The sequence below is a fragment of the Portunus trituberculatus genome, chromosome 10 (genome assembly GCF_017591435.1).
Source record: "Portunus trituberculatus isolate SZX2019 chromosome 10, ASM1759143v1, whole genome shotgun sequence".
In the NCBI taxonomy this organism is placed as follows: domain Eukaryota; kingdom Metazoa; phylum Arthropoda; class Malacostraca; order Decapoda; family Portunidae; genus Portunus; species Portunus trituberculatus.
The window spans coordinates 4,595,900-4,616,582 of record NC_059264.1 but is presented as its reverse complement, the minus strand read 5'-3'; the positions used below and the strand labels follow the sequence as shown (position 1 = coordinate 4,616,582).

Sequence of the window (20,683 nt, the reverse complement as noted above, 5' to 3'; positions counted from 1 at the left end):
CTCCGTTTTCTTTTTCTCCTTCGGGTCTTGATCATATTTTCTTTTTCTCTGATGACTTGAAATTTCTTAGTTGTTTTTTTTCGTTTCTTTCTTTTTAATTTCATCTCTGCCTCAAGCATCTCATTACCATATTCACTCCCTCCTCCTCCTCCTCCTCCTCCTCTTCCTGCTGCTGCTGTTGCTCCTTCCCCTCCTTATCTCAGCCTCCTCAGGAGTGTGTTTATCCCTCACACACTCACACACACACACACACACACACACGCGCCATATAAAGCAAACATCAGCTGGGCTTGAATAACCTTGAAAACCTTGAAATTACTGCACGTCGCCAACCTCTTACGACCTCGCACATGCTCTCTTCACTCTCCTTGTCCTTCCTCGACCTTCCTCTCCCTTCCCTCCTTATCTCTCCCCGCGTGCCTAACTTAAAGACCAGCCCGAGCTCTGAAACGTTTCACTCAAGGGCCACTGGGATGATTAGCTAGGTTCTTAAGCGTGTTTCTTCTGTTAATATAGTAGAAAAATTGTTAATCTGCCACTAAAACCGTAAAAAAAACACTCTAAAAAACACGCGTGACTTTAACTAGAGGTTTTGGAATGTGGTGGCGGCATGGCACAGGAAGATTTCAAAATAGAGCCCCGTTTTCTACGCGCTGGACGGGAAGAGGTGGTCGACGTGCGGTGATGGTTGACGTGTGGCCACATCCGCCTATCCACGAGGTATCTGTCACGTTCATCGTCTCAGCGCTACTTCAAGCTGCCAGGCGGCTCCGTGGCGGCGACTGGCGGCTTCTCGTCATAACCACATCAATCAGGCAGCCTTTCCCCCGCCTGGCGCCGACGTAGTGCTGACGAGCGCGGCTGGGGAATGTTGTGAGGTTCCTGCGTTGGGTTCTTGTTTTGTTCCTCAGCTTGACACTGCCTCATCTTGCGCGTATTCTGGGACACTTCACCGCACCTTCGCCTCATTCAGTAGGCTGTAGTTAACGTTGTGTGGTCTTCTAAGGGTGTTTTTATGGTTCTAGTGACAGGTTAAGAAGGTTTTTACGTTATTAACAGGAGAAATAGTCTTGAAAATACGCGTAATCATGTTTGTGGTCTTTGAAAATAGTTGTAGTTTAAGTGTTTTTTTTTTATAGTTTTAGTGACACGTTAATAAGATTTCCACATTATTAATAGGAGAAATATTTTGAGAATCACGTTAATAATCTGTGGCCTTTGAGAATAGTTGAGGTGAAGCTACACGTGTTCTAGCGATACATTAACAAGATTACTTTGTTTTTAGTGCGAGGAAAGCGTCTTGAAAATCAGGTTCATCATTTTTGTGACCTTTGAAAATATGTAGTCAGGATGAGGAAGCAAAAGGTTCTAGTTACGACACAGATTACATAATCCTTTTCCTCCTCCTCCTCCTCCTCCTCCTCCTCCTTCTCCTCCTCCTTCTCCTCTTCTACCTCCTCTTCTTCCTCCTTCTCCTCCTCTACCTCCTCCTCCTCCTTCTCCTCGTCTACCTCCTCCTCTTCCTCCTCCTCCTCCTCCTCCTCCTCCTCCTCCTCCTCCTCCTCCTCCTCCTCCTCCTCCTCCTCGTCACACATAAATCAATAAAAATATAGATAAATAAAAAAAAAAACGTTCTTATTCCACCTTACGTAATCAGAAATAAAAAAAAAAAAAAACAATAAAACAAAATGACTAAATAAAATAAATAAATAAAGGGTTCCAACTTGATATAGCTAGATTTGGAGATAAAGAGTTTAGCGATATAAGATTAAGAGATACGGAAGACATTGGTTATCTAATAGAGTGGTGAATGAATGGAGTAAGGTCGGTTTTTGTTTGTTCATGGCGATTCACTAGGGATGTTTTAAAATGATCAGGAAAATTTGTGGATTAGGATGACAAATGGAAATAGATAAGCATGTTTTGTTGAGGGAGAAAGGGTTAATAGTCAGTCTCTTGTAGCATGCTTTGTTTTTGTATGTCCTCTCTCTCTCTCTCTCTCTCTCTCTCTCTCTCTCTCTCTCTCTCTCTCTCTCTCTCTCTCTCTCTCTCTCTCTCTCATTTTTGTTATATTTCCTTTTATTTCACCCATTACTAGTATATTTTCTTTTTTTTTTTTTAGAGAATCCTTTAATGATCTCTCTCTCTCTCTCTCTCTCTCTCTCTCTCTCTCTCTCTCTCTCTCTCTCTCTGGTAACTTCCTTTGTATTCCTATGGTTGAATGAAGGAAAGGAATGCTTTGTGTTAGTGAGGCACGCACGCAGACAACCACCACCACCACCACCACCACCACCACCACCACCACCACCACCACCACCATCACTACCACCACCACAACCACCACCATCACCACCACCACCACCACCACGCCTCTGGGTTGACTCACCGACCAGCTGATTAACCCTTCGTTCCATACTCACTACACTGGCCTATACGTGCCTCACCCCCACGCACGCACGCACGCACGCACTCACTCACACCCAACCACGCATCCAGTCACACGTATGCACACTCGCCTTTAACCTACCTACCTCCTTCACGCACGCACGCACACACACGCACACGCACACACATGCAAACACTCACATTTTCAAGCACTCCCTCATAAGCACAGCCACTCCTCCACGTACAAACTCGCGTGCAAGTATCCACGTATGCACGCACTTTAAGGCTACAAGAGCATAACCCTTGTACACACACACACACACACACACACACACACACACACACACACACACACACACACACACACACACACACACACACACACACAGAGAGAGAGAGAGAGAGAGAGAGAGAGAGAGAGAGAGAGAGAGAGAGAGAGAGAGAGAGAGAGAGAGAGAGAGAGAGAGAGAGAGAGAGAGAGAGAGAGAGAGAGAGAGAGAGAGAGAGAGATAAAAAAAAATTTTCCGGATTACTCGAAACGTTTTGCCTTATGTGTGTGTGTGTGTGTGTGTGTGTGTGTGTGTGTGTGTGTGTGTGTGTGTGTGTGTGTGTGTGTGTGTGTGTGCGTGTTATTACGTTAACAGGCCGACAAACTTCTAAATACAGCACACAAGTCATGGCTTAACCTGTCCTCTCTATAACAGTCTCTCAGTGAGTCACCTGTCTCTGTCTGAACTCCTCCACTGGGACGAGCAACATCAAGAGTTCTGCTAACCATGACAACCAATAGAAGGAAGAATTGAAGGCTGGAAGAGTAGATATTGATGTCTAACTAGTATTGTTTCTGTAAGAGGGTGCACCAGTCAAGGGCAACAAATATGGTGAGAAAAGAAAGAAGAATAAGTGTCTTGAAAGAGGACTGGAATAATAGTTTTTGATGTCTCACCAGTAGTTCTTTTATGTAAGAGCGGGCACTAGTCAAGGAGAACAAAGAGTGAGGAAAGAGAAGTGTTACAATGATTTTACCCCAAAAAGAAGAATAAGTGTCTTGAAAGAGGATTGGAGGAATAGTTTTTGATATTTAACCAGTATTTTAAAGTAAGAGAGTGCATCAGACAAGAGCAATAAATAGAGTGAGGAAAGAAAAGCGTTAAAACAATTATCCACAACTGAAGAATAAATGTCTTAAAAGAGTATTGGAAGGTAGTTTTTTTTTATATCTAACCCGTGTTTATTTATTTATCTATTTTATTTTTTTTAAGTAAGACGGCGCACCAGACAAGGACAATAAAAAGTGAGGAAAGAGAAGCGTTAAAATGATTATCCAAAACTGAAGAATGAGTGTCTTGAAAGAAGGGCAGAAGAATAAATTTAGATAGCTAACCAGTGTTGTTATTTTTTTACATATAAGACGGGGCATCGGTCAAGGGCAGCAAAAATAGTGGGGGAAAAAAAAGGCCATTTGAGTTGCTGGTCCCAAAAGAAAAGTTAAAAGAATTAGCCAAAGCTGAAGGATAAGTGTTTTCAAAGAGGGTTAGAAGATGAGACTTCTATGGCTAACTAATATTTATTTTCTATATAAGAGAAGGCAACAGTCAAGGACAGCAAAAATAGAGAGAAAAAAAAAGCCTAAAAGAAAAGTTAAAAGAATGATCCATAACCAAAGGATAAGTGTCTTGAAAGAGGGTTGGAAGAGAACGTTTTTAAGGCAAGTAATATTTCTTTTTTTATATAAGAGGGAGCAACGGTCAAGGGCAGCAAAAATAGAGGTAAAAAAAACTTAAAGAAAGGTTAAAAGAATTATCCATAACTGAAGGATAAGTGTCTTGAAAGAGAGTTGGAGAAAACGTTTTTATGGGTAACTAATATTTCACTTCTATGTAAGAGGCGGCACCGGTCAAGGGCAGCAAAAGCAAAGGAAAAAAAAAGCCTAACAGAAAAATTTAAAGGAATACCCAAAACTGAAGGATAAGTGTCTTGAAAGAGGGTTGAGAGAAGAGGTTTTTATGGGTAACTAATGTAAGAGGAGGCACCAGTCAAGGGTTGCAAAAATAGAGAGGGAGAAAAGCCTCTAACAAAAACCAAAAGGACTACTCAACACTGAAAGATAAGTGTCTTGAAACCTCCCACCTGAAAGAGTTCAAGGAAATACAGAAACAGGTAGGGAGCTCCAGAGTTTACCACGAAAAGATGAAAGATTGAGACCGCTAGTAAAGTCTTGCAACATGTAGGTGGACAGAATAGTGGTGAAAAAAGCCAGACAGTGTTCAGAGGTGGCTGTAAAAATGTCTCAGGTTGGTTTGTGACTAAGGAAGATTGTGACAAAGTGTGTTAGAGTGTTGAATGTTGTCTCTTTGCTGGAAAAAAAACATGTGATGGCTTAGAAGAGAGAGAGAGAGAGAGAGAGAGAGAGAGAGAGAGAGAGAGAGAGAGAGAGAGAGAGAGAGAGAGAGAGAGAGAGAGAGAGAGAGAGAGACCTATAACTAATCACACCTGCCCCACCCCTTTCACTTCAAGAACACCTTAATTAATATCACTCACACCTGCACCACTTACACCTAATTACACTCCTAACCATTACATATCACCTGTCACTCCTTCACTTATCACGAATTACTGTACCATTCTTACCCATTACCCTTTAGAAACTCATCACGACTCATCAAAAACAGTGACCCCGTAAAAGAATGGGATAATCAGCTGACGAAGACCCATTAGAAACTTACTCCCCCTTTACCTATTACTCACTCTTCACCTATTAGTTACTCCCTACCCATTACTCCTACAGAAATCTACTCCCTTTAAGTTGTTCATTCAAATAACCTTCCTTTTGTTTCCTTGTTTAGTTCTCTTTAATTGCTTCCATTCTTTTTTTTATTAATTGTATAAATAACTTTTTTTTATCAAAGATTTAAGCTGAAGGAAGTCACCACTCTCTCTCTCTCTCTCTCTCTCTCTCTCTCTCTCTCTCTCTCTCTCTCTCTCTCTCTCTCTCCGTGCAGTAGATCACGTAGACTTTTTGTTTTGGAGGTCATTCTCGTGTCTTTGTTGTTGTTGTTGTTGTTGTTGTTGTTGTTGTTGTTGTTGTCCTACTTTTTTTTAGATTTGTTTTCTTTTTCTTTTATTTTTTTAGTCACTTTTTTTTATGCTTCTCTACTGCCTCCTCCTCCTCCTCCTTCTTCTTCTCCTCCTCCTCCTCCTCCTCCTCCTCCTCTCCCTCTCCTCCTCCTCATCACCATCGTTCTTATTTCTTTTTTTTCTCTCATTAGCAATTAATCTTCCTCTGTGTGTGTGTGTGTGTGTGTGTGTGTGTGTGTGTGTGTGTGTGTGACGGAAGACATCTGTGTGTACGTGAGTGAAGACATACACGTGTTTACATACATGAAAAAAAAGGACAAGTACGTTATTTTGTGTACGTATTTTTTGTAGTCTATGTACGTGTGAGTACGTGACAAACCGCATGTACGAGACTAAGTGCACGTGATGGCGGAAGTACGTGTGTGTGTGTGTGTGTGTGTGTGTGTGTGTGTGTGTGTGTGTGTGTGTGTGTACGTGATGAGTATCGTGTCGTCCCTGACCTGTGTCCGTGTACGTAAAGAGGGGACTCCAGCCGCCCTGTGTGTACGTGATCTGGAAACGTACTCGCACATGATCATCTGAGACCTTCCAGAGCTAGTGTGTGTACGTGACGAGACGCTGTGTGTGTGTGTGTGTGTGTGTGTGTGTGTGTGTGTGTGTAGTGGCGCCGTTGGTCGCTGTAGTGTAGAGGAGGAGGAGGAGGAGGAGGAGGAGGAGGAGGAGGTGGAGGAGGAGGAGGAGGAGGAGGAGGAGGAGGAGGAGGAGGAGGAGGAGGAGGAGGAGGAGGAGGAGAGGAGGAAGAAGAAGAAGAAGAAGAAGAAGAAGAAGAAGAAGAAGAAGAAGAAGAAGAAGAAGAAGAAGAAGAAGAAGAAGAAAGAAAGAAAGAAAGAAAGAAAGAAAGAAAGAAAGAAAGAAAGAAAGAAAGAAAGAAAGGAAGAAAAAGAAAAAGAAAAGAAGAAGCAGGAGAAAATTAATCTCTCTCTGCTCAGTTATCAGATCATCGAAATACCAGCAATATTTCTTTTTCTATTTAACATTCCTTTAATACAAATCCATAAAAACAACATAGTAAAAAAAAAAAAAAAAAAAAAAACAATAAAAGGCCAAAAAAAGATAACAAAAAAAAACATATTCACGTAATCAATTTTATTATATTTTTTTCACTGTTTTTCATAATAATCTTCAAAGGTAAGGAAATATCATATCATTTCAATAAACAAACCGGAAATCATCATTAACTCCTTCAATACTCGGACGCCTTTTTTTTACCATGAGTTTTGAATACGATTAGACGACTTTATTTACATTATGAACTATGGAGGTCAGAAGGTCAATAGTCCAGAGTCACTAATTTATTCCCCACATAAGTTTCTAAAGCTGTAAAAAAAACGCCACATAGTAAACAGAATGAATATGAAAAAACCGCGTCCTGGTACTGAAGGGGTTAATCACACCTGCATCCTGTTATTACGTTACCTGCGGAGACTAAACACACCTGTATACCATCATTGTCTCACACAGTCACGGAAACACAAACTTTACTGACTAATAACAAAAGAGATCATGAGTGAGAGAGAAATTACATTCAGTATAGATGTTTGTTACTCTGAGTAGGAAGTTTCGGCATTGTTACATTCACTGTTCTTTGTTAATATTAGTGCTACATGCGAGTAATGATACTAGTAATGATGATGATGATGATGATGAGTAGTAGTAGTAGTAGTAGTAGTAGTAGTAGTAGTAGTAGTAGTAGTAGTAGTAGTAGTAGTAGTAGTAGTAGGAGGAGGAGGAGGAGGAGGAGGAGGAGGAGGAGGAGGAGGAGGAGGAGGAGGAGGAGGAGGAGGAGGAGGAGGAGGAGGAGGAGGAGGAGGAGGAAGACAAAGGAAAGCCAAACAGCAACAGACCTCTTGGTCCTTTCAAGGCTGTTTGGTAACTACTTCTAACTGGCTACAGATAAGAGAGACAGATCAGTACAGGAGAAGGCTCCTCCCCACCCACCCACCACTCCCTCTAGCTTTTGCTGGCATGGATAATAGTTTGGAAAAGTACCATGCAGTATGGAAAAACTGACATGGAATTTTCACAGGAAAGGATGAAAGGAGATTCTATTATTCACCCTACGGTGAACTCTACATATCTATCTATAAGAAAAGTTACTCAAAATAATTGTTATACTAATATAATGTTTAATTATTCAGACAAGAAGAGAGCTTGTTGGGGGTTATTCTTTAAATATTCATCAATTTTGTTTTTGAATGATGCAATGGAAGTACTGTTTACTATTTCTGAAGGAAGCTTATTCCATATGTTAACAATTCTGTTAAAGAAAAAGTGCTTTGCCTCGTGGGTTTTAAAGCGTTTTGGTGTAATTTTAAATCCATTATTCCTTGTTATGGTGGAATGATCAATAGTAAAATATTTATTTACATCAAGGTTGTTGTATCCCTGAAAATTTTGAAAACTTCGATTAGGTCTCCTCTTATCCTGCGCTTTGTTAAGCTGAATAAATTTAATGCTTCCAGTCGTTCCTCATACGGCTTGTTTCTCAATCTCGGAATCATCTTGGTCACTCTACGCTGGATCTTTTCCAGTTTTTCAATGTCTTTTCTGTAATATGGTGACCAGAACTGCACACAGTATTCGAGCTGAGGACGCACCAATGAGTTATATAAAGTAAGGATAACTTTTTCTGATTTAAATTCAAAGGTTCTTCCAATGAACCCAACTAATTTATTTGCATTCTTTACTGCTTCTGTGCAGTGTTTACTCGGCTTGAGATCTTTAGACACCACAACACCAAGATCTTTTTCATTCTCAGCACTTCCCAGAGGTACATTATTCATAGGCCAGTGTGATAGGGCCTTTCCAAACTTGGTTCCGGTAATCCCGAGCAAGTTCCAGCTATCTAGAGCGGATGTTCCTGGTTCCGCGTATCATAGGCCAGTGTGATAGGACCTTTACTGAACAGAAACGCTCCCATACCTTATTAGTATCATTATTATTATTATTATTATTATTATTATTATTATTATTATTATTATTATTATTAGTAGTAGTAGTAGTAGTATCATCATCATCACCATTAATTCTTTGCATCGTGAAATAAGACGTTACTCTAATATTATCTTTTTTTTATCATTATCATATTTATCACTCTTTATTGTTATTGGTATCATCATCATCTTCATTATTATTGATATTGTATCTTGCATCATTATCATAAAATGTCATTATTGTCATTAGCATCATCACAATTTCCTGAATCATTATCATCAGCAACACTAACATCATTACTACCATCATTTTCACTATCATTTCAACTATCATCATCATCATCATCACCATCTCTATCATCATCATCATCATAATCATAACTACCACCACCACCATAATCATCATCATCACCATCAAGAATAATAACGGTAACATCACATTTGAATCACATCACAAGAATATCAATACAAAAAAAAAAAAAATCAGTAACATCACACACATGACTAGCAAAGTGTGTGTGTGTGTGTGTGTGTGTGTGTGTGTGTGTGTGTGTGTGTGTGTAATTCACTGTTTGATCTGCGGCAGTCTCTGACGAGACAGCCAGACGTTACCCTACGGAACGAGCTCAGAGCTCATTATTTCCTATCTTGGGATAGGCCTGAGACCAGGCACACACCACACACCGGGACAACAAGGTCACAACTCCTCGATTTACATCCCGTACCTACTCACTGCTAGGTGAACACCACCTACACGTCAACACGTGAAAGGAGACACACCCAAATATCTCCACCCGGCCGGGGAATCGAACTCCGGTCCTCTGGTTTGTGAAGCCAGCGCTCTAACTACTGAGCTACCGGACCGTGTGTGTGTGTGTGTGTGTGTGTGTGTGTGTGTGTGTGTGTGTGTGTGTGTGTGTGTGTGTGTGTGTGTGTGTGTGTCCCCTTGTGTTTTGAGGCATAAAGGGAAACATTCAGTAAGGTCATAGCTTAGATACAAATCAGGTCACAGCACAACCTGACCTTATAGTGTTTGAAGCTTCACTGAGACTATTCATCGCTGTATGTACGTAAGTATGTATGTATGTATTAAATAAGTGACAATCATCATCATCATTATCATCATCGTCATCACAGAATTGGGACGCATTTTCACAATAAATTTTGGGTACAATTAGACCATTTTATATGCATTAGGAAGAGTCTAAGGAAGTCAGGAGATTAATGGCTAGAGTTCTCACTATTTTAATCTCCACAAAAGGTTCTAAAGCTGAATAAAATCGCTATATAGTAAAGCGAATAAATATGAAGATGTGTCACGGTACTGAAGAGGTAAAGCATCATCATCATCGTCATCCTTTATCACCATCATTATCGTCATCATTTAAGTATCATCACCATTATCATCATCATCATCATTATCAATCATCGTCATCATTTAAGTATCATCACCATTATCATCAATCATCGTCATCATTTAAGTATCATCACCATTATCATCATCATCACCATTATCATCAATCATCGTCATCATTTAAGTATGTCTTTCCAAACGAGAATTCTAATGAAAAAAATATATAATAATTGTGGTATATAATCAAGTATGTAATATATAAAGTATGTATACGTGTATATAAGTATGCATGTATCAACTGAATGAATTATTTGTCTATCTCAACGAGAAATCTAATAAAACAAGTCCCATTAGCAGAACAATATAAGAACTGCTGTATATATTTGACCTATGTATATGTGTATGTAAGTATGCACGTAATAATTGAATGGATAAATTGCTTCTCCAAGTAGAATAATACTAAGGGTACTATTAGCCGGAAAAAAAAAAAAACGTATGTTATATATTATGTATGTGTATGTATGTGTATATATGCTGAGTAAGACCAGAAACGTTTTGCTCCCACACCACAACTGTTTTCAGAGACCACAGAGATAAGTTGCCTTGTTCTAAAGACTGTTACTTCTGTTAATAATGTAGAAATAGCGTTAATATGCCACTAAAACCGTACAGACACCCTTAAAACTTCGGATAATTTACACTACAGACTTCAAATAGGGGAGATGCGGCACAGAAATGCTTCAAAATACTGTGCTAAATAACAGACTGATTTTTACCAGCACAGAGCAACACCAGGCAGTAGGAAGAGTGGCGGGAGTAAGGCAGCAGCCGTAGGTGTGAAGGGAGTGGTCTGGCAATGCTCTTCTCACCTCACACGTCACTTAGCACGCCGGCCTCTTGTTCCCTTTCCCTCGCCACCTCTCGCTTCAATAACACTGCGGACAAAAATGGAAGTAAAGTTGATGGTAGTAGTAGTAGTAGTAGTAGTAGTAGTAGTAGTAGTAGTAGTAGTAGTAGTAGTAGTAGTAGTAGTAGTAAAGAAAGAAGAAGAAGAAGAAGAAGAAGAAGAAGAAGAAGAAGAAGAAGAAGAAGAAGAAGAAGAAGAAGAAGAAGAAGAAGAAGAAGAAGAAGAAGAATATATATGAAAAAAAAAATCAAATAAAAAAATACACAAAACTAAACTAAAGAAACCACACACACACACACACACACACACACACACACACACACACACACACACACACACACACACATACACACACACACTACCACCACAACCACAACCACCAACACCAACAATAAATAAACTTCAAAAAGAATAACAAAACCACTCCTACATACCAACTTCACTCAAAAGAAAACGAGGGTTGACAAAGATTCATTTCGCCAAGCAGGGGGGACCCATCTATTTCACACCCCTTCGGATACTTCACAACTGGCGAGGGGGTTCTTCTCTTCACTTCGGGCGGGGCTGGGACAGGTGGACGGTCTGCGGGGAGGACTATCTTGCGCACAGCCTCGAATCTCTGAATGTAAGGGTAATTAAACCTTTTGAGATCCTCGCTGTGTTTCTCTTTATCACGTATGTCGCTCGAGTCGGTCTCCACAGCGTTCACTTCAAAGGTCAAAGCGACGGTGTTGGCTACCATGTAACGTTCGTCCTCGGAATATTTCACCTCGCTGTGAGAAAAAGCCATTTATAACGATTAATTTGAATTTGTACCTCGCTGTGACAGAAGCCATTTTTAACCCCTTCAATACTGTGACACACTTTTACCTTGAGATTTGTGTACGATTAGACCATTTTATTGACATTAGGAAACGTCTATGAAGGGAAGAAGACTAATGGCCACAGTCTTCATTATTTTATTCCCCCACATAAGTTTCTGAAGCTGTGTAAAATCACCAAATAGTAAGCAGAATGAATATGGATACGCGTCATGGTACTGAAGGGGTAGACCGTGCCTTTTGAATTGTGCACCTCGCTATGGAGAAAAGAAAGAAAAGAACCATTTGTGAGTTTTGTGAATTTTGTACCTCACTATAAAAAGGAGCCATTTATAAGTCTCTTTTGAATTTTGGACTTCACTCTGAATAAAAAAGGCATTTGTGATCGTTCAATTTTGCATCTCACTATAAAAAGGAGCCATTTACAAGTCTCTTTTGAATTTTGGACTTCACTATGAATAAAAAAAGGCATTTGTGATCGTAAAATTTTGCATCTCACTATAAATAGAAGCCATTTTCAACCATGTTTTCTGAGTTTTTACACCTAAGTTTGAATAAAAAAAAAAAATTTGTGATCGTTGAATTTTGCATAGTATAAAAAGAGCCATTTATGACCATGTTCTTAACTTTACACCTCGCTGTGAAAGAAGCTATTTTTAACCTTTTTTCTGAATTATTACACCTAACTGTGAATAAATAGCCATGTGATCGTTGAATTTTGCATCTCACTATGAAAAAAAGCCATTTATATCAGTGTTCTTAATTACACACCACAAAATAAAAAAAGCCATTTAAAAATATTGCACCTCACTATGAAAAAAGGCAATTTGTGATCGTAAAATTTTGTACCTCACTATGAAAAGAAGCCATTTAAACCCCCTAGCTGTGAAAGAAGCCATTTAAACCACCTCGCTGTGAAAAGAAGCCATTTAAACCACCTCGCTGTGAAAAGAAGCCATTTAAACCACCTCGCCGTGAAAAGAAACCATTTAAACCACCTCGCTGTGAAAAGAAGCCATTTAAACCACCTCGCTGTGAAAAAAGCCATTTCAACCACCTCGCTGTGAAAAGAAGCCATTCAAGCCACCTCGCTGTGAAAGAAGCCATTTAAACTACCTCGCTGTGAAAAGAAGTCATTTAAACCACCTCGCTGTGAAAAGAAGCCATTTAAGCGCCCTGGCTGTGAAAAAAAGCCATTTTAGCCACCTCGCTGTGAAAAGAAACCATTTAAACAGACTCGCTGTGAAAAGAAGCCATTTAAACCACCTCGCTGTGAAAAGAAGCCATTTAAGCCACCTCGCTGTGAAAAGAAGCCATTTAAGCCACCTCGCTGTGAAAAAAAGCCATTTTAGCCACCTCGCTGTGAAAAGAAACCATTTAAACCGACTCGCTGTGAAAAGAAGCCATTTAAACCACCTCGCTGTGAAAAGAAGCCATTTAAGCCACCTCGCTGTGAAAAGAAGCCATTTAAGCCACCTCGCTGTGAAAAGAAGCCATTTAAGCCACCTCGCTGTGAAAAGAAGCCATTTAAGCCACCTCGCTGTGAAAAAAGCCATTTAAGCCACCTCGCTGTGAAAAGAAGCCATTTAAGCCACCTCGCTGTGAAAAGTAGCTATTCAAGCCACCTCGCTGTGAAAAGAAGCCATTTAAACCACCTCGCTGTGAAAAGAAGCCATTTAAAACACTTCGCTGTGAAAAGAAGCGCAGGATCAACTCACTTCCACAGGTCATGGTCTCGCCTCGCTCGGTTCAGCATGTCAACAAACGCGGGGTCGGTCATGAAGTCACTAGTGATGGGGTTCACTCTGAGCAGCTCGTGGGTCGACTTGTCCATCAGCGGGTGAGTGAGAGGCTTCGGGTACTTGGTGCCCTTCCTCGCCTTCTGCATCTGTGTGGTGGTGGTAGTGGTGAGGAGGAGGAGGAGGAGGAGGAGGAGGAGGAGGAGGAGGAGGAGGAGGAGGAGGAGGAGGAGGAGGAGGAGGAATACCTAGGAAAGATGAGTGACAGGAGGCCTTGCGACCTATGACGAGGTCACTCGTTTACTATGCTACATGTACAGAAGCAACATACTTAGGAGGCAAGGATAGAACAGATGAAGCTCCTCCCCACCCACCACTCCCTCCGGCGTCACCCGGCAAGAAATAAGACGAAAAATACACCCCGATTGCTAAGAAGGACAATCGGGGAAACTTATACAGTAAAGATGGGGAAAAAAGGAGTACTAATGTAACTACTACTATCGCTAAGAAAAAGAGAATCTAGCGTAACTACTACTATCGCTAAAAGAAAAAATCAAAATATCGGAAACCCTTTTCTAGGAGGAGGGCAAAGGTGATATTGATGGCAATGATGATGATGACGGTGGTGATGATGATGTGTATGAAGATGAAGAGGAGGAGAACTGACTGACTGACAGACTGAATAATTAGCTGAGTGATCTGATAAATGAGTAAATGTTCAAACAAATGACCGAATGACTGAAAAAATGACTGGTCGACTTAATAAATGAATAAATTATTAACTAACTGGTCACTTAACTGAAGGATTGACTGACTAAGTAGTTGGCTTAATAAATAAATGAATGAATGGTTACCTGAGTGACTGACTGAATGACTGAAAGGAGAGCAAACTGAATAACTGAATAAATGAATGAGTAAATGATTAACTGACTGACTGAACGATAGACTGACTGAATCAACGAACGATTATGTGACTGACTATGATTTTGAAACTGACCGATTGACTGAATGACTGACCAAGAGACAAACCAAACGAATAAATGAATGAATGGATAAAATGATCAATAAACTAAATCAAAACTAAATGATAATAATAAAAAAAAAACTTTAGAACCTGATTAATCTTCGTGGCCTTTGAGAACAATCCTGACCAGAATAGAGCACTGAGGAACGCAGAAATAAGAAACCGGAGAGAGAGAGAGAGAGAGAGAGAGAGAGAGAGAGAGAGAGAGAGAGAGAGAGAGAGAGAGAAGAGAAGAGAAGAGAAGAGAAGAATACATAAGAGAAGAGAAGAAAAAGAGAACGAGAAAGAGAAAGAGAACGAGAAAGAGAAACAGAAACAGAGAGGGAGAGGAGAGAAAGAGAGAACAAGAGAGATTCCTTCCTTCACGCCACCCACCCTTGTCTTGGTCTCAAAGAAGGCCCTCCCCAGCTTCTCATTCCCAGGATCCCGCAACAGACCGCTCTCCAAGGTACAGTAAGCCAGACGGTGCCGAAACTCAGCCAGCCAGATGGTACCCTTCCTCAGATATGCCTGGGGAAGAGACGAGAGAGAGAGAGAGAGAGAGAGAGAGAGAGAGAGAGAGAGAGAGAGAGAGAGAGAGAGAGAGAGAGAGAGAGAGAGAGAGAGAGAGAGAGAGAGAGAGAGAGAGAGAGAGAGAGAGAGAGAGAGAGAGAGAGAGAGAGAGAGAGAGAGAGAGAGAGAATGTGTGATTTGGTGTACTGGCAAGATAGGTAGTAGTAGAAGTGGTAGATATCACTACTACTACTATTACTATTACTACTATTACTACTACTACTACTACTACTACTACTACTACTACTACTATTGATTGACTGAATGACTGAATAAAAACATAAGTGAATGAATGAACAGTTGACTGAATGACTGAATAACTAAACACACGCATGACTGACTGACTGGTTGACTGACTGACTGACTGATTGAATAACAGAATAAAAACATGAATGACTGGATGACTGACTAACTAACAAACAAACTGACTGACTGACTAACTCACTGACTAACTGACTGACTGAATAACTAAATAAACACAAGAATGACTGAATGACTGACTGACTAACTGATAAAAACAACTGAATAAACACATGACTGACTGACTGAATGACTAACAAACTGATTTACTGACTAACAATTAACTAACCACTTTCCCATGTAACTAACACCACCACTCCCAGCCCAGCACGTGCCAACACAAACACAGAGATGAACAACACACGCTTCGAGATAAACAACACACGCCTCACTTCCTTTCCTGACCCCCACACACACCTCAGGCCAGTCTGGACGCATCTCCACCACTGTCTCGGCGTCCTCCATCGCGTCATCATAATTCTTCAGCCGGGCATAAGCAGCCGCCCTGGAGGAAAGACGAGGACATACAGAGAACTACTACTGCTTCCCACCATTTCTGTTATTTCGTTTACTCTTAAGAGGGTCTGTGCAGTTTTTAATCTCTTCAGTGTTGGGATTAGAATAGTGAAGACTGGCCATTATTCTTTTGACATCTATAGACCCTTCCTCATGGCAAAGAAAGAAAGACAGAAAAAAAGCACGAAAAACAGAGAGAGAGAGAGAGAGAGAGAGAGAGAGAGAGAGAGAGAGAGAGAGAGAGAGAGAGAGAGAGAGAGACCTTCCTACCTGTTAATAAAGAGGAGAGGGTTACTGGTGTCCAATGCTATGGCCTCCGTCAGGTGGTTCAGGGCCTCCAAGTCTTCATCCTTCTCTAGACACTCTATGCCCAGCGCCAGGAGCTGCTCTGCCTGGGGGAACACGGTAGTCAGTCAGTCAGTCAGTCAGTTAGTTAGTTAGTCAGTCAATCAGTCATTCATTCATTCATTCATTCATTCATTCATTCATTCAGTCAGTCAGTCAGTCAGTCAGTCAGTCAGTCAGTCAGTCAGTCAGTTAGTCAGTCAATTAGTCATTTATTTATTCATTTATTTATTTACTTATTCATTCATTCATTCAGTCAGTCAGTCAGTCAGTTAGTCAGTCAATCAATCAGTCATTTATCTATAATTATTTATTTATTTATTCATTTGTTATCCTTATTTAGTTATTCGTTCATTCAGTCAGTCAGTCATTCAGACATTCAATCAGTCAGTCAGTTAGTCAGTAAGTCATTCACTCAATTAGTCAGTCAGTCAGTCAGTCGGTCTTTCATAAATTCACAGTCATTCAGTCATTCATTCATTCAGTCATTATCTAGATCCTATTTTTTCACTTAATCATTTATCAGCTTGTTTAAGATTTGTTACTCATTAATTGCTAATCTTATCAGGGTTGGTTTCGGTGATTTTAAGCAGGATTTATTGTTATTTCTAGTCATTCACTCGGACCCCTCGCCTTTTGGAGAGGCGAGGGCTCCACCTGGTACTTGAATCTACATCTACAAAATAAACAAGAGCACTACGGCATCTGGCATCCTTCGGGCTACACTTTGCTATGCCAGACAGGAGCATTACATTTTCTTACAAATTATCTGTGGTCGAGCCAATACAGCTTCTAACACTGTCACTGCTGCAGGACGAGTATTTATTTTCTTTTATATTTTTAGGGTAATAGAGTGCTCCTTCAATAGTTAACGTGGCATGAAGATAAAATTAGTTGTCTTTGTCTTTCTGTATCCGAGGAAACGTTCTTTAATTCTTTTAGTACCACGACGTATTTTCATATTTATTCTGCTTACTATTTGGTGATTATAAACAGGTTCAGAAACTTATGTGGGGATTAGAATAATGAAGACTCTAGTCATTAATCTTCTGACCTCCATAAACCTTTCCTGATGTCAATAAAATCATCTAATCACACCCAAAACTCAAGGTAAAAAAATGCGTCACAGCACTGAAGGAATTAAAGAGCTCACGATGATAACAAAGGAAGATCATATGGGAAGCTAAAGAGACACACGTTTATGGCTGGGAATGAACTGAACACACTCCTACATAGAAAGGGTCATGTATGCCTGTTGAGTCTGTTGACTTAGCACATGAAACTGCAACAGAATCTTACCCTAGTCTCGTTCGCCATGGTATCCTCTGGTTCTCTGATCTCTTTACTGGTGACTGCAGGGCAAATATCCACCTCTGTTTTTCTCTTCGTGTGGTCGATTGTGAAGGGTTTATTGATGTCCTCAGAGGCGCCTGTGTCTTGCTTCTGCCCTTCACTATCTGCCATGTCTCAGCGGCGCCCACACACACGTACACAGTACTACACACACACAGGATGCGTGGAGAGGAGTGGCGTGACGCTGTGAGATAAGATTCGTTGTTGTTGTTGTTTGTTGGACGTTCTTGTGAGTTTCTTCTTCTCTCTTTCACTGACTCTCAAAATTTGTTCTGTTTGTTCTATTCTATTTTCTTTTCTTTTAAGTGTGTGTGTGTGTGTGTGTGTGTGTGTGTGTGTGTGTGTGTGTGTGTGTGTGTGTGTGTGTGTGTGTGTGTGTGTGTGTGTGTGTGTGTGTGTGTGTGTGTGTGTGTGTGTGTGTGTGTGTTATATAAGAAGTGTTAAGGCAAAAGGCAACTGCTAAAGAATATGTGTATATAGTAAACAAAAAGGATATTTATATGATGAAATGAATGTGCCAGTCTGAAGAGGACAGAGTGACAACGTGGAGTGTCTTGAAACCTTCCTTTACAAAAAAAAAAAAAGCTTTCTGTAATAAAAGTTTCAAAGAAAAGAGAAGCTTCAGAAACAGGCAAGGCGTTCTAGAGAAACCAAAACAAAGCACTGAGTCTGGTAGTTAACCCCTTCACTAACAGGACATGTTTTCATATTTATTCTGCTTACTGTTTGGTGATTTTATACAGCTACTTCAGAAACTTATGGGGGAGATAAAATAGCGAAGACTGGCCATTAATCGTTTTTCCTCCATAGACCCTTCCTAATGTAAATACAATAGCGAAAACTCTAGCAAACTATCTTTCCTCCATAAACCCTTCCTAATGTAAATAAAATCGACTGATCGTACACAAATCTCAAGATACAAATGCGTCCCAGTAGTGAAGGGGTTAAGTACAGGGTGAGGAGGAGGAGTATGGATATAATGTAGTTGGGAACGTTAAAACAATGATTACCGTGAAAGTAGCGATTGAAGGTAACGAAAAATGTGTTGTTGTTGATATCCTTTCGTTACTTATTTCTATACTGGATAAGGTGACAAATTTTTTTTTCTAATATTTTTTTTGCCCGTGGTAGTTCTCCCTCTTACATAAACAAAAAAAAGTAGACAGATAGTTACCGAAGCGATGATTACTCCCAGGAGGGTCTCAAACACTGGGCCAAGAGGTGCTGTGAACTTGTCTATGACCCAGCTGTGACCTTCAAGAGTCTTTGTGGCCTCCCTTTGTATCTTGAGGTCAGTATTCTTGAACGCTCTGCCCTCTTACCATCATTACTTTCCAAAGGGTTTAGTTCAAGATGTTCATGTTTTTTAAGGATATTTTTAAGGTTCGGGTGATGGAGAGGCAAGATTTCTAGATTATTATAAGGAGAAACTGTCTTGAAAACCAGGCTAGTCGTCTCTGTGGCCTTGGAAAACTGTCGAGATGAGAGAACAAGGCATTTCTGAGATCGGACGTAAATAACAGGGCGTCAGTCAGGACAACTCTCTTCCTTGGCACAATTCTACATGCTGCTTATCACACGCACACACTTCACTCGATACCCCAACTTTTCTTCTTTTTTTTTCTATAAGCGACTCGATACAGTTGTGTGGAGAGTTGGGTAGTGAAGGTGGTAGATGAGTCTTACATTGACCCAGGAATACTTTGTTTCTCTAACGTTTCAACTCTAAGTCTTCGTCAGAGAAATTATTTATAGTGGAAACGTTAGACTTGTAATCATGAGTCAACCTGAAATTTATCCACCACCTTCACTATAGCGACTCCTGCACCAGCCACGTAATTCTCGTCCTGGAAGGGAGACCACAAATGTCACCACGTCGGCCTGCTCTTCTTGTTTCGATCCTGAGAGCAAACTGTCTCTTCGCCATTAACTTATGCAACATTCGCGGCTTTGGCTCTAAATTTCAATGTGTGGACTGCCGCCTCTTCTCTTCTAAACCTTATCTTTTCCCTCGCCGAAACAGCTGTCTGAGGCAACGAAGCCTTTGTATTTTCTCTCATTCCTGTTCTGTAGCTTCGCCAGTGTTCTTAATCTTTCATCCTTTTTCTTTTTCTAGCAAACTCTGGAACTCTTCTCTGTTTCTCTGTTTCCTCTTCTTATGACTTGAACTCTTTCTAGAGGAAGGTTTCTAGACGTTCGTCCTCCAATTTTACATTTATTTATTTATTTATTTTTATCTATTTTTTTCATTTTTTATCATTTTTTTATTTACTTTTTTTTTTTTTTTTTTTTTAGGGAGTGTCAACTTTGTCCATTTCGTTGCCCTGTGCCAGCATCCCTCTTATACAAAAAGTTAGACCATTGCTTGTTTGTTTTTCTTCACTTTTAGCTTTCATTTCATTAATTTTCTTCCTACTACCGGAAACTCTATTCTTCTTCATTTTCTTTTTAACCCGAATCATTTTTTTTTTTTTTTTTTTTGGATGTTGTTTGCACCACTTGCTAGGTCCTTTAGTTTCAGTCTGAGCTGAGAACCCTTCACGACTTTACAGAGGTAGAGGATGCACTGCGCAGAGATCTTCCTGAATAGTCGCAGTAACTTCATTCACACTCACTTCCAAACTGTCTCTTTAGTTACTCGTCACTCTTATTCTTTACTTCCAATCTATCATAAGAACCCTTTACAAGTTTACAAAGTGCTAACTAGTTTTTTTTTTTTTTTTTTTTACTTTCTTCAGAGTACAATCCCAGTAGCTTCACTCACGCACACTTCCAAACTCTCTATCTTTAGTTACTCTGTCACTCTTGTTCTTGACTTTCAATTCAATTCAAACCGTTTACAATTGGAGGAGCTGACCAGAGACGTTTCAAAATACAGTCTCAGTAAAATTCACTCACTCACTCACACACAAACACACACACTTTCAAACTCTCTCACTTTAGTTACTCTTGTCATTCTTGTTCTTCACTTTCAATCAGTGCTGAGAACCGTTTACAAGTTTACAATTGGAGGAGCTGACCAGAGATGTTTCAGAGTACAGTCTTAGCAACTTCACTCACACGTAATTCAAAATCTCTCCCTTTAGTTACTCTTGTCACTTCTTTTGGCTTTGAGCTATAGTATTTTCTTTGCTACTTCAATGTCACTTATGGTCTGCCTGATTTTTTTCTAACATTTGGAACAACGATTAGGGCTTGAAGCAGCTGATGAAATCCTACAGTAACACATGATAGAACACTTGATAAACACCTCAAACCAGTGTAACAATAGGAAACACTGTATTAATGGTCACTGCAACACATAGAACACTCGATA

General features: G+C 40.2%; 1 protein-coding gene across 2 annotated transcripts; it reads right to left on the bottom strand.

Annotated features, from left to right (window-relative positions):
- Positions 1-9,908: 9,908 nt before the first annotated feature.
- Positions 9,909-20,683, bottom strand: LOC123502083 (hsp70-Hsp90 organizing protein 1-like). Of its 2 annotated transcripts, XR_006673792.1 has the most exons (9): positions 18,542-20,683; positions 17,314-17,551; positions 15,940-16,061; positions 15,571-15,658; positions 14,677-14,811; positions 13,257-13,426; positions 11,152-11,490; positions 10,667-10,745; positions 9,909-10,634 (listed from the first exon to the last, which is right to left on the bottom strand). XR_006673792.1 is itself a non-coding variant. In XM_045251240.1 (8 exons), exons 2-7 carry the CDS (start codon positions 17,476-17,478, stop codon positions 11,157-11,159), a joined length of 1,014 nt encoding a protein of 337 aa, XP_045107175.1. In that variant the 5' UTR covers positions 17,479-17,551; positions 18,542-20,683; the 3' UTR covers positions 9,912-10,745; positions 11,152-11,156. The 2 variants fall into 2 exon arrangements, 1 of the variants encoding a protein (XP_045107175.1); XM_045251240.1 differs by having other exon boundaries at positions 9,912-10,745.

What these genes read in the sequence shown, in the direction of transcription:
- LOC123502083 (XM_045251240.1), bottom strand. Translation starts at nt 17,478, where the DNA reads ATGGCAGATAGTGAAGGGCAGAAGCAAGACACAGGCGCCTCTGAGGAC. An exon ending in CCATGGCGAACGAGACTAGG is followed by an intron (nt 16,062 to 17,313) that starts GTAAGATTCTGT and finishes GTGTTCCCCCAG; the next exon opens with GCAGAGCAGCTCCTGGCGCT. An exon ending in TCTTTGAGACCAAGACAAGG is followed by an intron (nt 13,427 to 14,676) that starts GTGGGTGGCGTG and finishes ACCACCACACAG; the next exon opens with ATGCAGAAGGCGAGGAAGGG.